Source organism: Elgaria multicarinata, chromosome 1, assembly GCF_023053635.1.
Source record: "Elgaria multicarinata webbii isolate HBS135686 ecotype San Diego chromosome 1, rElgMul1.1.pri, whole genome shotgun sequence".
NCBI classification, from domain to species: Eukaryota; Metazoa; Chordata; class Lepidosauria; order Squamata; family Anguidae; genus Elgaria; species Elgaria multicarinata.
The window spans coordinates 200,856,435-200,871,926 of record NC_086171.1 but is presented as its reverse complement, the minus strand read 5'-3'; the positions used below and the strand labels follow the sequence as shown (position 1 = coordinate 200,871,926).

Here is a 15,492-nt window from a genome sequence, read left to right as displayed (position 1 = left end):
CATTTTTTTTTAGTTTTTTGGTTTTAATTTCTTTCGTATGTCATCGTATTCTGCATTTGTCACATACCAGTGAGTGGACTCAGTTTGGCACAAGTTGGAATAGTCTGAAGCCACGCCGGCTGGCGCCCCTGTGCACAGCCCCTGCCACAGTGCATCTCCAAGGCCTCCTGAGGGAGTGACTTGTCCACGCCATTGCCCCGGGGGCAGCGGCAAATAACTTGTCCCTTGTCCTGGTAATCTACCTTCTTCGTTTTAAATGGAAGTGTTTTGTTTGTATGTCCTCAATGGACTCAAAAACTGTACATTTGGTTGTTAGGAAACTTTCAGGATTCATTCTACCTCTATCTGGGATGGTTGTAGGTGTAGTGAAAATTCCAACCGCCATCTTGAACCAAAAAAGGCCGCAGATCAAAATAGTTAAAAGATATACGGCTTCAAGAGCATGTGGTCGATTTCAACCAAACTTCACATCGTGATTCTGCATTGCAGCAAGCAGATTTTAACCACACAACATTCATGTTTTTAAGACATTAAAAAACACCAAGCTCCAAATATTGAAGAAAAAACCCAATCATGCTAAAATATGAAAAAAGAACAAGCACAGTTTGAAGCCAGGGAAGATTAGTAAACCAGGTTATAGGCCTGCCCCTCCTCTCCGCTGTGGGGCAACTCCAACTAACGGGGATGGAGTAGGCAGAGCCCTATAGAGATGGACCATGGCAGGGGCTGAGCCTAGGGGGTGCCAGCAGGCATGCGTTCTCTCAGGTAGGGTGGGCACAATGTGTACCAACTGTGCCAGCCATGTAAATTCTCTTTATCAACCTAAAGGCACTTCCAAGCTGTGTGAGGCCGGGTCCCATCGCTCGTCTACCATAGCTTAAAATTGAATCAATTGCAAAGCTATGCAGCAGTTAGGGAAGTTTGCCTCTAGTGACCAAAGACGTTACTGCAGGCTTCAATCACATGGCTGAAATTAAATTAAAAATAATAATAATAAATGTGTTTTAAAAACAAAGAAACCCTGAGATACATACCTCTAGGGTGCCCTTAGTATGCCCACCTGCCCAGTTTCAGCTGTCTACGTTTTGTGGTCATGGTGCTATGGAGCTGACAGACAGATGGACAGACACACATGCGGTTTTATAAATATAGATATACCAATCTATTCCAAAGTGCTCTGTGTGGCCATACTCATAGAAAATAACACAGTGCTGGTTCCTAGAAATGTCAGAAAGCCCTGAACACTTTCTGCCAGTATGAGAGAGCTACTCTGTTTGGGTGGGTTTTAAGTAGCCCAAATTAAATTGGGATTGGATTGGGATTGGAAGGGACAACTTTTCATCCTTCAACTTAAATGGGCCACAAGGGGAGCAATTAAATTGCTTCACTAGCTTTTATTCAAAGTATGAACATTTAAAATCCCACCAGCCATTTTATTTAAAGAGGTTGAGTTGAACAACACTTCAGCAGGACTTAATCTAGATCAGCCTGCTCCAACCTGGTGTCCTCCACATGTTACGTTTTGGACTACATCTCTCATCATCCCTGACTATTGACCACTCTGGCTGAGGACATTGCAAGTTGTAGTCCAAAACATCTGGAAGGGACCAGGTGGAGAAGGCTCTAAAAAGATTCCATAGCGTGCTCTGTGCACATACGCAGCCCATATGTGTGACTGCAGAGATGATTATTCAGAGAACTGCAGATAAGGTTCCAAGAAAGCAATCTGTGTCCCCCCCCCCCCCCCCGGCCCATCTCCTGTTTCTCTCTCTCATCCCTGATTCCTCTCTATTCTCCTTCTCTGCCTGTGTATTCTTCTACATCTTTGTGTTCTTCTGGTCCTTTGTTGCTTGTTAAACTCCATTGTCTCTTTGTGCTTTTTCTCTTATTGCTGCTTGTATCCATGATACTCCCTATGAGTTAATATTCATTTACTTGATTCTTTTCCTCTTGTTAATTCCTCTGCCCCCCATGCTTTAAGACTGGTGTTTCCTCACATTAATTCTGCTTGTCCTTCTCTTCCTCCCACTTTTAATTTAGTTTAATTTTTTAATTTTTTAGTTTCATTGCTATCTAAATTAGATCGTAAACCCTTTGGGTAGGCTCTGTGTTGTGCACCTACCTGTTTTAGGCACTTCACCAAATAATAAAGAGGAGGAGGAATACTGTTTGCAAGAATGTATAAAGAACCCCAAGATAGTCTTATGGTATACAGATGGCCTTATCTTTGTCTCTGTTGGAACAATCACAAAGTAATTAGTTACGCAAATATCTATGCAAAGTGTTCACAAGATGTTTGGCAAGGTGATATATGCGAGTCAGCAAAACAGGCCTGTAAATGAAGCTGGTGTGTTTGCATATCCAATTATCAAGCTTGCACAAACAACCCCAACATCTAAGTTTATACTTGCATATGGCATACATTAGCGATAAAAGCTGTATCATTTATATGGAATCTTTTGTCCCACTTCTACAGTGGGATAGACCAGATCTCTAAAGTCAAGCAGCATAAAGCAGTTCCCACTTGATGACAACTCGGTTATGTAAGAACCATAGAAAGGTGAAGGGGAAATGTTACCTTATCGTTGTTTCCCATTAAAAAGGATTGTATGTGGTGTAGTGGCTAAGGTGTTGGACTGGGAGACGGGAGATCCGGGTTCTAGTCCCCACTCGGCCATGGAAACCCACTGGGTGATTTTGGGCCAGTCACATACTCTCAGCCCAACCTACCTCACAAGGTTGTTGTTGTGAGGATAATATGGAGCGGAGGAGGATTATATATGCCTCCTTGGGTTCCTTGGAGGAAAAAAGGCAGGATATAAATGTAATAAATGATTAATAAAATAATATAAGGCAATGAAGATTGAAGGCTGATTCACCTCTCTATGCACATCACTTGATGACTTGCAGAAAAACTCCCTACTTCCATTGCTAACTATTATCTTCTGATATGACGTTAGCTTATATCAGGGCTGGGAAACTTTTGACCCCCCAGATGTTGGATTGTCACTTGCATCATCCCATTACCCTTGGCTATACTGAGTAAGGCTAATGGAAGTTCTAGTCCAACAGCATTCAGAGGGGCCACAAATTGCTCAACCCTAGTTTATATGCGAGCTCTGTTTGTGATATTTGATTGGTGGGCCGGACATGTGGTACATTCAGCAGGATGTCCTTGAACCCTTAAACATATGAAGCGGCCTGAAGTATGGCTGCTTTTGAAGTAGGGCAGCTGTAACGCACCGCCAAAAAAGAGAAAATGCATCTCTAAAAAGGAAAAGAAAAGAGGACCGAAGTGGACAGTGATTTCCATAACATGTACAGGTGGAGATTCAAATTTAGAAATAACTGCTATCATTTAAATACAAATACAGTGCAGCTCACCTGCTTAGTCTGCTGTCCAGGAGACGGCCAACTTCAAGAATCGTGCTTGAAGTTAATATGGTTCTTGGTTTATAAACAAGATTTGGATTGGATGGCACTTCAAACAGAGGATGCTTTCAAATAGATGTAAAGCTGGACACATGGCCACCCTATTTCAAAGACCGTTTGGAAGATCTAGCTGTTACAGAGCCCCCGTTCAGAAGACCCCTTAAACCATGGTTTTAACTATGGTGAATAAAGCAAAAAGCCTTCTTCCCCATGGTTAAAGCCATGGTTTAAGGGGCCTTCTCAACAGGCTCAATATGCATGTAGTTGTGGGCATAGAGTTTAGAACGCACAAATGGTCAATATTAAAACAATGGCACTGTCAGCCTACAAGTGCAATTGAAGGAGCTAATTATCAGCTATAAAAGCCCTAATTGGCTTTGGACATGTGCCTTTCTATTTAGCTCATCCATCTGTCAAGGTATGTCACTGATGTGGTTTCTCTACATCAGATTTTCTGCCTTCCTAAATTGATGAAGATTCGACAAGTGTCATATTAATTTTACATGCTGTATAAATAACTGAAACATTTCCCCCAAAGCCCCAATTAGTTGAACTGAAAACATTTGATTGGGGGGAAAAACGAAGTGCATAGAGTGGTTTTAAATGTCATATTCAAAAAATTAAAAGCTTTACTTGAAAATTATTTACTTGATTGATTGTAAGTCTTTTATGACACAATAGTTCAAAATCATGTACTTTACATTATTTACATTTTACTGTGTAATCTGTACAGCACCATGTACATTGATGGTGCTATATAAATAAATAATAATAATAATAATAATAATAATATGGGGGTGAAGATGAAGGCATAGAAAACTTGATGTAGTAATTTTAGCATGACTCAAGAGCTGTGAGTATATTTTTTCTGCTACCTAAGAATAATCTCCTGAAAAAAAGTTGATTACAACTTAATTTAAGATTTGTCTAGTGTTAAATCTATTCCAGTTGCCAAGTTTGACTTGTACTGTGTTCAGGAGTGAGCAGTGAGGTCGCCCTGTTTGCTGATGACACTAGATTATTTAGGGTGGTTAAAACAAAGAGGGATTGCGAAGAACTCCAAAAGGAATTCTCCAAATTGAGAGAATGAGCATCAAAATGGCAAATGTATAAAGTGATGCATGTCGCAGCAAAAACAAGCAAACACAAAACACAACTTCACTTATATACAGATTGGATCTGAGCTAGTGGTAACTGACCAAGAAAATCGTGGAGCTGTGGTGAACAGCTCAGTGAAAATTTTGACCCAAAAAACTACCCTTAGACAAACCTATGGAGCAACCACGCTTAGAATACTGTGTACAGATCTGGTCACTTCACCTCAAAAAAGATGTTGAGTTGAAACCGGTGCAAAACAGGCAATTGAAATCAAGGACTGAGGTAATTTTCCTATGAGAAAAAGTTGTAATATTAGAACTTTTTAGCTTCGAGAAAAGGCAAGTTTGGGGAGACATGTACAACATGTTAGACGTGTACAAAATAATGCAAGATGTGGAGAAAGTAGACAGACTTTGTTCTCCCTCACTTATAATACTAGAACCTAGGATCATCCTGTGAAGCTAATTGGTGGGAGATTCAGGACAGATAAAAGGAAGGACTTCTTCACACAGTGACCTGGTTCACATGATCATTGCAGCCACTGTGGCTTGTTTAAGCTACAACGAGCCACATTGCCTGCCAGTTCCAGGTTGCCTATTCAAGCTTGGGCCGCAGTATGTTGTGTCATCTGAACCCAGGCGGCATGGCTTTTATTAAGGGGGAAACAGACCTGCAACAACCTTACAAGAGGCCATGGGTTATTCAAGGTTTGTTTCCTCCTCCAGCAAGCCATTGTGCCCAGGTTTGGATAACAGCAAACCATGGCAACCCCCTGCTGGGGTTTGAATATTCAAAATTGCTGCCAGGTCACAGCACAACCCACTGTGGTTTAAATAAGCTATGCTGAGCTGTGGTGATCTGCAAACTGGGCCATTGCATAGTTAAACTATGGAATTTGCAAGCCCAAGTAGTAGTGATGGCCACCAACTTGGATGGTTTTAAGGGGATTGGACAAATGGCCTAAGGATAAGTTTATCAGTGGCGTACAATATACCATGCACACTCAGGTCCTCTAGGGAGAACTTCCTTCAGTCAGCCAAAACTAGGTTGACAATTGTTACCCGAAGGACCTTTTCTTCTGTCACCCCCAGACCATGGAATGGCCTGCCAGAGGAGATTCGTCAACTTAACACTCTCTCCGAGTTCAAAACAGCCATAGAGACTAATCTCTTCTGGCAGTCCTACCCAGATGAATTTTAAACCTAAAAATTGTATTTATTTATTTAATTAATTAATTACATTTATGTACTGCCCCACAGCCGAAGCTCTCTGGGCGGTTCACAAAAGCTAAAAACAGTAAACATTAAAAATATACAAAATTTAAAAACCATCAGAGACATGAAAACAGTATAAAAACAGCATGATAGTTATTTTAATATTGTATTGGTTCTATTCGCACTTTTAATTAATTTTATGTCTTTGATTTATATTGTATTGTTGTACTAATGTTGTTCCCCATCTCGATCCAAAGGGAGAGGTGGGTAAGAAGTTGTTGTTTTTGCTAGTATGAACAAAATGCTGGTCTAGACAGCTCTTTGGTTTGATACAGCATGATTCTTCTTATATTCTTAGGCCTAATCTACACCAAGCAGGATATTGCACTATGAAAGCATTATATAAAAGGCAGGAGCCACACTACTACTTTATAGCGGCATTGAAGTGCACTCAAAACTGTTGGGACCCACTGACACATACCATATACCACTTTCATACCACTATATCCTGCTTGGTGTGGCTCCTGCCTTTTATATAATGCGTTCATACCGCTTTCATAGTGCAGTATCCTGCTTGGTATAGATTAGGCCTTAGTTAAACAAATACCAAATCCATATTAGTTGCATTAAGTTTAATGTTTTTTATGGAAGTCTTAAGGTTTTTATTGTACATAGCCACAAGAGCATGCTAGGCAGAGGATGTGATTTTAGAAATAAATCAATCAATAAAATTGGTTAATATTTTTGCTTACTGTACATTAACTGTTTTTTTTAAATAGGAGAGATAAATGTTTTAAAATACATTTTAAAACCATTGGCGTGCGCACAGCGGGTGCAGAGGGTTCCATTGAACCCCCTAATGTGCTGCGGCCCAGGCCTGAGGAGGCAAACTTCCAAGCGACGCCACTCTGAAAATCGTTGGCTTTCAGTTTAGTGCCGGAGCTGGCTCTCCTCTCTTCACTTTTTACCTCTTTGGCCCCCTTTCGGATTGAGGCAGTTGCCGTGGCGAAGCCACACGGTGTAGGTTAATAGCAGGTGGGAGCCAATTGCAGAGCAGCCATGGCGTGGAGTGAGTGAGTGACTGTCCCCGCCCCTGCCCGGGGAGGCGAGGCTTCTTGACCCGGTGGTCTGCGTGGGGGAAACAGGGCGCCAATTGGGCGCCGCTGCTGCTGCCCTTGTGCAGGAGCTCATCACCAGCGTCAAGTTCGACCTGCAGGCTGGAGAAGCAACAGCGGTGAAGCAACAGCTCAGGGTACAGCCGCTGCCCTTCCCGGCCATGGACAGTATGGTCATGAGGGGACGAGGGAAGGAGGGAGGGAAGGGAGAGCCAAGGCACAGACTGACCCATGCGCCAATCCACTACCCTACCAGGCTTGGGAACCACTTTCCTTGCCTTTTAATGATTAATGTTATGATTCTCTTCCTTTCGTTCATTTAGGGCGCGATCCTATGTCGGTTTAGACAGGAAAGAAAGCCCTACTACAGCTCCCAGCATGTTTACTTCTGAGTAGCCATGCATAGGGCTGCACTGGAGGTGGCCCTTTGGTCTCATGCAGCAGGGCTCTTCTTAGGGTTAAGGTTAGAACTAGGCCCAAGAGCTTGTGCTTTTGTGAAGTCAGCTTGAGTTAGGGTGCAGTCCTATAGAAAGAAAAAAGTCCTACAGCTCCCAGCATGTCCCAGCCAGCATAGAAGCCTGGGGCATGCTGGAAGTATTAGGACTTTTTTCTGTCTAAACAGGCATAGGATTGAATAAAAGAGGATGTATTAAAAAGGGGAAGAGTGAATGAAGAGTGGCATGAAGATTGCAACCCTAGTCATAATTTACTGTTACTTAATGTATATATTTATATGGCCTATATAGTTTGGTCTCAAGGTGTCTTAAATCTGCACAAAAATGAAACGTAGAATATCAAAGGGTAATTGGCACCAAATTTACAACAACAACAAAACACCAAAATACAGAATCCAGAGAGGGGATAAAGTCTCATTGAACTTGGTTGGGCTTTCTTCTGAGGAAGCAGGTGTAGGATCACTCTATAAATCTTTGCAGTGAAATCCTGGAGTTGTCTAGTAATCCCCAATGATTTCAATGAAACTTAATCCCAGGTAAATGTGCATAGGGTGTTCCATGTTGCCATCATGACTAGTAGCTGTTCACAGATGTCTTCTCTTCCATAAATAAACCCTAGGTCGGCCAGCGGTGGGGCTTACACTCAGGGGCCTACACTGTTCCTAGCTCTACAATATTTATTTTTCAAGCCATTCTTTTGGTAAATATGGTATGTGTGTCTCTTGTGTCACTTTAAAACAGAGCTGCAGCACGATCCTATGTATGTCTACTCAGAAGTAAGCCCCACTGAGATCAATCAAACTTACTCTGAGGTAAATGTGCATCGGATGCAGCCTGAAAATGAAGCGAGGATGAAGAAAGGACAGGAGAAAAAGAATTGTAGAAATAGAATAGCAAGGTAACTGTGGGATATTTAACCATATTTAAAGACAATAAGTACAGCAAAATTAGTGCCCCTCTACTTCAGTCCCAATCAAATAATTACAACAGTGAACCAGCCAGGTCTTCCATAGGAAAACTCTGTACCAGGTGATAGTTATTTTTAAATTTTAATTAAAAATATATTATCCTTTCCTATAACAAAATGGTACTTACTCCTAAGTAAGTGTGTCCCACTGAAGAAGGAAATCCTATTTGATTCCTGTATTCCTGTTAGTGTGACATGATAAGTTAAAGGCACAATTTTATGCATGTTTAGACAGAAAAAAGTCCTTCAACTCCTAGAATCCCCTAGCCAGCATGGCTGGCTGGGGTATGCTGAGAATTGTAGGACTTCTTATACAGTATGTGGGTATGTGGTGTGGTTTGGCTTGAATTGCTTGTGTCTGGATTTCCTTTCTGGACTGGACTTGCTGGTTACATGACCCACAAGGCCAGGTTGTGGTATAGTCCTCTTCTTCTTTTGTGTTCAAAAGCTGTAAAGTATCCTGTGAGATCTGGAAGACTCACAACTTTATTATGGCCTAATAAGCTGTTGGCCACTGGCCTCAAGTGCCAAAATGACTTTACTGGCTTGGCACTGTGAGTTTAGGGGTGGGGTGGGGGGTCATGTCATTTGCTATTCCGCTTTGGGCAGCAAAATGTCTTGGACCAGCCCTGGCAAGAGCTGGCTATAATTTAGATACTGAACAACATGCATTGGGTTTCCTAGGTGTACAGGGCCCAGGTGTCTCAGGCAGGATCTACACTACTATTTTCATAGAATCATAGAGTTGGAAGAGGTCTATAAGGCCATCAAGTTCTGCTCAATGCAGGAATCCACCTTAAAGCATCTCTGACAGGTGGTTGTCCAGCTGCTTCTTGAATGCCTCTAGTGTGGGAGAGCCCACAACCTTCCTAAGTAACTGGTTCTACTGTCATACTGCTCTAACAGTCAGGAGGTTTTTCCTGATGTCCAGCTGGAATCTGACTTCCTGTAACTTGAGCCCATTATTCCGTGTCCTGCACTCTGGGATGATCGAGAAGAGATCCTGGCCCTCCTGTGTGTGTCAATCTTTCAAGTATTTGAGGAGTGTTATGTCTCCCCTCAGGCTTCTCCTCAAGGCTAAACATTACCTCTGTTTCCTCTCCCCTCTGGGACACTCATACCTCTCCTGTCTGCACCCTTTCTCCCTCTTCTACCCCACACATAGGGGCATTTCTCTCTCTTCTTTCCCCAGGGCTCCCCCTACGCCAATCCTCTTCTTTTGCCCTTATTTTATTTAGAGTATTTTTATTTAGAGTATTTTTATCCCGCACCTCAGCCTAAAAGTCTCCCGGAGCGGCTTACAATTGATCAGTAAAGAAGAGTGATGTGCCCTTGTGACGGTTTCCCATCCTCTCTTTTCTCCTTCATCTCCTGTCTTCTGCCAATAGCCCCTTCGCGGCCTTCCAGAGATGCCCCTAGTTCCAGATCTCCTACACTCCCCCAAGTTCTCCAAATCTTGCTAGCTAGCCCTCTCTTATGCTAGGCTCGCAGCCACCCCTCGTCCTCACTATATTCACCCCAGAAGTCTCTCTCCTGGACCTCATTCCAAATTCTTTGCTCAGCAGCACACAGGGCAATCTTTTAAAATCGTTATTAGGGCATTTGATGTATGTTGTATTCTCTGTATGGTGCTGGAACTTAAGATGACACTCATTGTTGTTAATGTGATAGAATCTGTTTTAAATGTGAATCTGTTTTAGTAAGTTTGGATTAGGTCATTATCTGATTAAATTTAAAGATGGTGAAAATTGACTGTATCTTTATATATGCCTGGTTATTACTACAGCAAAAAAAAGTATTCAGAGTCTCTGTTTCAAAATGTGTATTTTTAAAGTACAGATTACTTGTAAATAACAAAAATACAGTTTACTTCAGTTTTCGTTTATTTCGTTTGTTTGATGAGTGAAAAAAGTCCTTTATTACTGTATATTCAATCAATGTTTACCTTAAAAAAAACAACCCCTGGCTGAACCCCCTAATGAAATGTGCTGCGCACGCCTATGTTTAAAACATTTATCCCTCCCACAATGGCATCTCCTTGGTGCTGTCCTGTACATTGTGATCCAAGCATACTGTCCGTTGTTGCTTAAGTCTCCATTTTCTTTGAAAACTCTGGCAATTTTGAAAGCTATTTCCCACACCCCATCCTGTTTTTTCTTGGTCTCTCTAGGGATTCAGATTTGTCCTTACTTGACACTCGGACAATATGGGCTGCAGAAGAAGGTTGGCTGGTGTTTGACATTACAGCAACTAGTAACCACTGGGTGGTAAACCCACAACACAACCTTGGCTTGCAGTTAGCGGTGGAGAGCACAGATGGTAAGTTTCAGAAAAGAGAATTGATGGCAAATTTGCATTTCAGCTCTGCCATGGGGTTTATGGCCATTATTTTTTTCAGAGAAGGGGTACTGACATGTGTCACTCCTTGGCACCCATTCTTGCTGTCTGCTTGCTCTTCTTTATTGCCTGCCATATATCGAACCTGATCAATAACGGGCCATGGTGGGGCAGCTCCACAGGAGCCCGACTACATCAAGAACTTCCACTTCAACTGTCATTAGTTCTAAGGAAAGCATGGCTCTGGCCCACATGATTGCCAAGAAATGGATGGACATAGCATGTTGAAGCCTCAAGAGGAACGTTTCAGGGTCAAACCACACGTTATGTCAAATAAGTAGTATGTAGCTCTGTCTGGTTTTGTTTTTAACATATAGGTAAGCACTGGGGGACACAATCTGGGTTGAGACCACAGCCTACAGGAAGGGATTTTTGAATAATAATAATAATAATAATAATAATAATAATAATAATAATTTTATTTCTTACCTGCCTCTCCATTTTCATCGAGGCAGATAACAACAGTAAGTATAAAATACATAAAATGCTGATTAAAAACATAGTATACATTGTTAAAACTTCCTAAAAAACACCCTAAAAGCATACTAAAAGCATATTAAAAGTATACTAAACAAGCATTCTATCCTTCCCCTGCCAGGATCCTTCTCGATCATCCCAGAGTGCAGGACATGTAACAGAAAGCTGGATTCCAGCTGGACATCAGGGAAAACTTCCTGACTGTTAGACCAGTATGGCAATGGAACCAGTTAACTAGGGAGGTTGTGGGCTCTCCCACACTAGCGGCCTTCAAGAGGCAGCTGGACAGCTATCTGTCAGGGATGCTTTGAGGTGGATTCCCGCATTGAGCAGGGAGTTGGACTCAATGGCCTTATAGGCCCCTTCCAACTCTACTATTCTATGATACTATGACCCCCTCCTCCATGTGCCAGTTAGGGCTTGAAAAAAGGCTCTGATGGTGTTCAGAGATATTAACGAGAAATGAAGATAGCCACAGTTTGGAAGCCCTCACTTCACTTTGAAGTGATCTCAGCCCACCAGTAAGAAAATGGAAAAAATAAAATAAATAATTGGGAGGGGTAGGGTACCTGGAGGTCCCCTTGAAAATTAGGCTTCCAAATCGTATGGAGAGCCTCCACAGATAAAGGAGGTTCTCCCTTTTAGAAAGACACCCTCCATGTGAAAGGGTGACAGAATGGGTGGGGCTAGCACCCTCCCTTTCCCCACACATCTTCACAGTGCTGGATTGGAATATCTGAACGGGTCTCAAGTGTCATGTGCATCTTGGCAACATCCCAGCCCAAAACCTCTGGGTCCATTTGCAGTTCCTTTGCCACATTCAGAAGACCCTGGACCAGATCTTCAGGAACCCTAATCACCAGAAACCGACTTCCCCTTCCCCCAAATAAAATTGAATGAGGACCCAGAAGAACAGGGAAGGCCACCATAGTGTAGTAACTTAGGCCAGGAAGAGTCGGAATATATAGCATTGGCATGACCTGTTCATCTCAGTTGCCCCACAGAGATGTGGGTCAAGCTAGACAGAGTTGTTTTGAAGTGTTGTTTGAAGCTATACCTAAGACATTAGTTCATATTTAATAGCAATCCCAATTCCTTTGTGTTCACGCCAACTAGATCCGGCAGCGATAGCAAAGAAAAGAGAATTTTAAAGGCTTTTTGTTTACTCTTAGAAAACTTGGATAAAGTGAAGCACTGCAAGAGAGGCTGAAGTAATTCATTAGCCTCGGGCACTCTGTCATCTTCTAAGCCCTCTAATGCTTCCCTCCCCGACAATATATTGGAGCAACAGCTGACTTTGAAGAGTTTACTCGATTTCTTACATGCTGCTTCACATCCTGTTTGTCTCATTACAGAGGAAAGAAAAGAAAGCTCTTCCAGGCCAAACCTATGCACATGTACTTGGCAGTAAGCCCTGTTCAGTTTAATGGAATTTGCTCCTAAGGAAGTGTGCATCGGATGGTACCCTTTTTAGTCCTAAATAACTAAAAATGTCTTTGGAGCTGTTTTTGGCTAGGTGGTTTTTTGGTTTTTAGTGCAACCGTACTCTTCCTTTCTTAGTGTGAATCGGCCTAGGTCCATGAACCTTCATCATGGTTGGGACCCAGTCTAATGAGCTACCATAAATTGTGTGTACATAGGTATCATAGCCCTCTATAGCAAAGGTTGGGGACTTACACAGGCGCATAAAACTGTCTTATGCTGCATCAGACGTTCTGTCTCTCCCAGTGTTGTTGACACAAACTCCTGCGGGCTCCCCGTCAAAGGGGTGATGAATCCGTTCCAGGTTTTAGTCAGAGCTCTAAAGAAGCCATCCAAGGTGCTTCAGATCCTTTAGAGTTCTGACTGAAACCTGGAGCAGATTCACTGCCCCACTGACAGCGGAGCCAGTGGCCTCCAGTGCTCTCCTGGGTTTCAGGCAGGATTCTTTCCTAGTCCTACCTGGAGAAGCCAAGGACTAAACCTGGGACCTTCTGCATGCAAAACTTTATGCTTTTAATATATCGTCTTGCTTTTTCTTTATTAGCCTATTTTAGCTAAATAAACTTCTTTCCTTCATCCACTGATGTGTTCACTACCTCTGAATATCCAAAAGGAATCATTGCCCATTGACAAAACAATTGCCACATACAGTAGCTCTATATATTTGCAAAAATTCAGTAGCAAACGTTTTCCATGCTTTCCCTTCTGACTTTGCTGTTTGTAAACTCTCCTTCAAGCTTCTGTTACTTTTGATCTCCCCAATAGCTTGAGGGTAACACAGATGATCTCCAATGAATAATGCTATGTTCTGCTAGAGAGTTTTCAAATTCCACTAAAGTAAACTGAGCTCCATTATCCAAAATCAGTTCTTTCAGATTTCCTTCTTTTCTAAAAACAATTGAAAGAAAGCTAATCCCTGTAGCTGAGGTAACTTGATGTGAAAGGTACGTCAGTCTATTTGCTATAATATTCTATTAAAAGTAATATTAAAGTAATAGCATGATGGCAATCAACTGGAGCAGCATCAGAAGGTCCTGTGATCACTTACAACCTTTCTCCATGCTGCATCTGGAAGGGAAACTATTTGTAAAGGTGATTCATGTGTTACTGCTGCCTTATCATGTAACTGACAAAGTAACACATGATTTTATAGCTGCTTCCATTTGGAAGTTCAGCCCAAAAGTTACTTTTACAGGCACATACCCACATACAGGATTTTGGTTCTTCAGATAACACATAATTTTTTCTACCGTGTGTGTGTGGAACTAATCCCATCCACACTCAAAATAGTAATAAATAAATAAATAATAAATACTGTAACTACATGTACTTGCTGGTTAGGCTGGTTATTACGATAACATACTTCAGCAAAATGTCCCATTCTTTAACAATAATTACACTGAACCATCTTAGCAGGACATCCTGTGTAACTTGCAAGCTGCTGTGAAGACCCACAACGAAAACAGAGGTTAATTAGATTTTGACTTCATTATTCTCATATATGAGGCGAAGAGGTTTTCTCAGTTAGCTGGTCTCTAATCATAGAATCATAGAATAGCAGAGTTGGAAGGGGCCTACAAGGCCATCAAGTCCAACCCCCTGCTCAATGCAGGAATCCACCCTAAAGAATCCACCCTGACAGATGGTTGTCCAGCTGCCTCTTGAATGCCTCTAGTGTCGGAGAGCGCACAACCTCCCTAGGTAACTGATTCCATTGTCGTACTGCTCTAACAGTCAGGAAGTTTTTCTTGATGTCCAGCTGGAATCTGGCTTCCTTTAACTTGAGCCCATTATTCCGTGTCCTGCACGTCTGCCATATCTCCAAAGTTACATAAACACATGGGGAGAGCAGTGCTATAGCTCCTAGATAGGGGAGTCAGGATAGTTTGGATTCCTGGATCAGAGGACTCTCCAACCTTGGATCCAGGAGACAGAGCTCCCCGACCTCCCCTTGCAGCAGGCACAGAGAGAACCACACCGGCTGCTTCTCCAAGGTCACAAAGGCAACCGTGGAGAAGACAAAGGAGGCGTTCCTGTGGACGAGGGGTGGAAGAGACTGGGAAGGCTGGATTACACTTCCTCCCTGATGCCTCAGAATGGTGGGGAGCGTGGAGGTGAAGATCACCCGTCACTCCTCCCGCTCAACATTGGATGGCTACAAGCCTCCAAATTTGGAGGCTTGCAGCCATCCCCATAGGATTGCGCCCTACATCTCTCAAAGCAACAGTATACTGCAATATCAAACCCCCCATTTTCTGTTCACGGTAGCGAAATTTGTAGCATTTAGCTATCACATTCACTTTCGGCACAGCAATATTCTTTAAAGCAGTGCATGCAGTCTCATATTTATCAACAACAAGGAGAAGGTTGCAGAATATACATTGCCTTTCATTTCCCAAGTAGTGGGTCAGCAACGCACATTCCCTTCCTTGAGAGAGCACCTTATCATGGATTGCAAACAAGTAGTTTGCAAACATTTGAATGCAAACAGGGAATGCTATTGGAGGCTCACCTGGGCTTTGAAGAAAAGGTGCAGGTGGGTTCAGTGATGGAAGAGCCATTGTTCATCACCAAAATGTTGTATCCAATAAGGGAGGCAGAATAAAGAACAAACTCCTTTATTTAAAAGCATATATAACAAAGCTAGCAAAACCTGTAGCTATGCCTAGAACCAAGTCCACCCCATTACTAGTTCGTATTTGCTTTTATAGGCTGCCTCACTTCAGCTGGATATTATATTATATTATATTATATTATATTATATTATATTAATTACATTTTTATACCACCCAATAGCTGAAGCTCTCTGGGTGGTTCACAAAAATTAAAACCATAATAAAACAACCAACACTCTA

General features: G+C 42.2%; 1 protein-coding gene across 1 annotated transcript in view; it reads left to right on the top strand.

Moving 5' to 3' along the window:
* Positions 1-15,492, top strand: part of BMP7 (bone morphogenetic protein 7) — a 105,221-nt gene that overhangs the window by 77,777 nt on the left and 11,952 nt on the right. Inside the window, exon 3 of the mRNA XM_063146466.1 lies at positions 10,452-10,600. Coding sequence (XP_063002536.1) covers positions 10,452-10,600 — 149 coding nt within the window. The remainder of the gene's footprint in view (positions 1-10,451; positions 10,601-15,492) is intronic.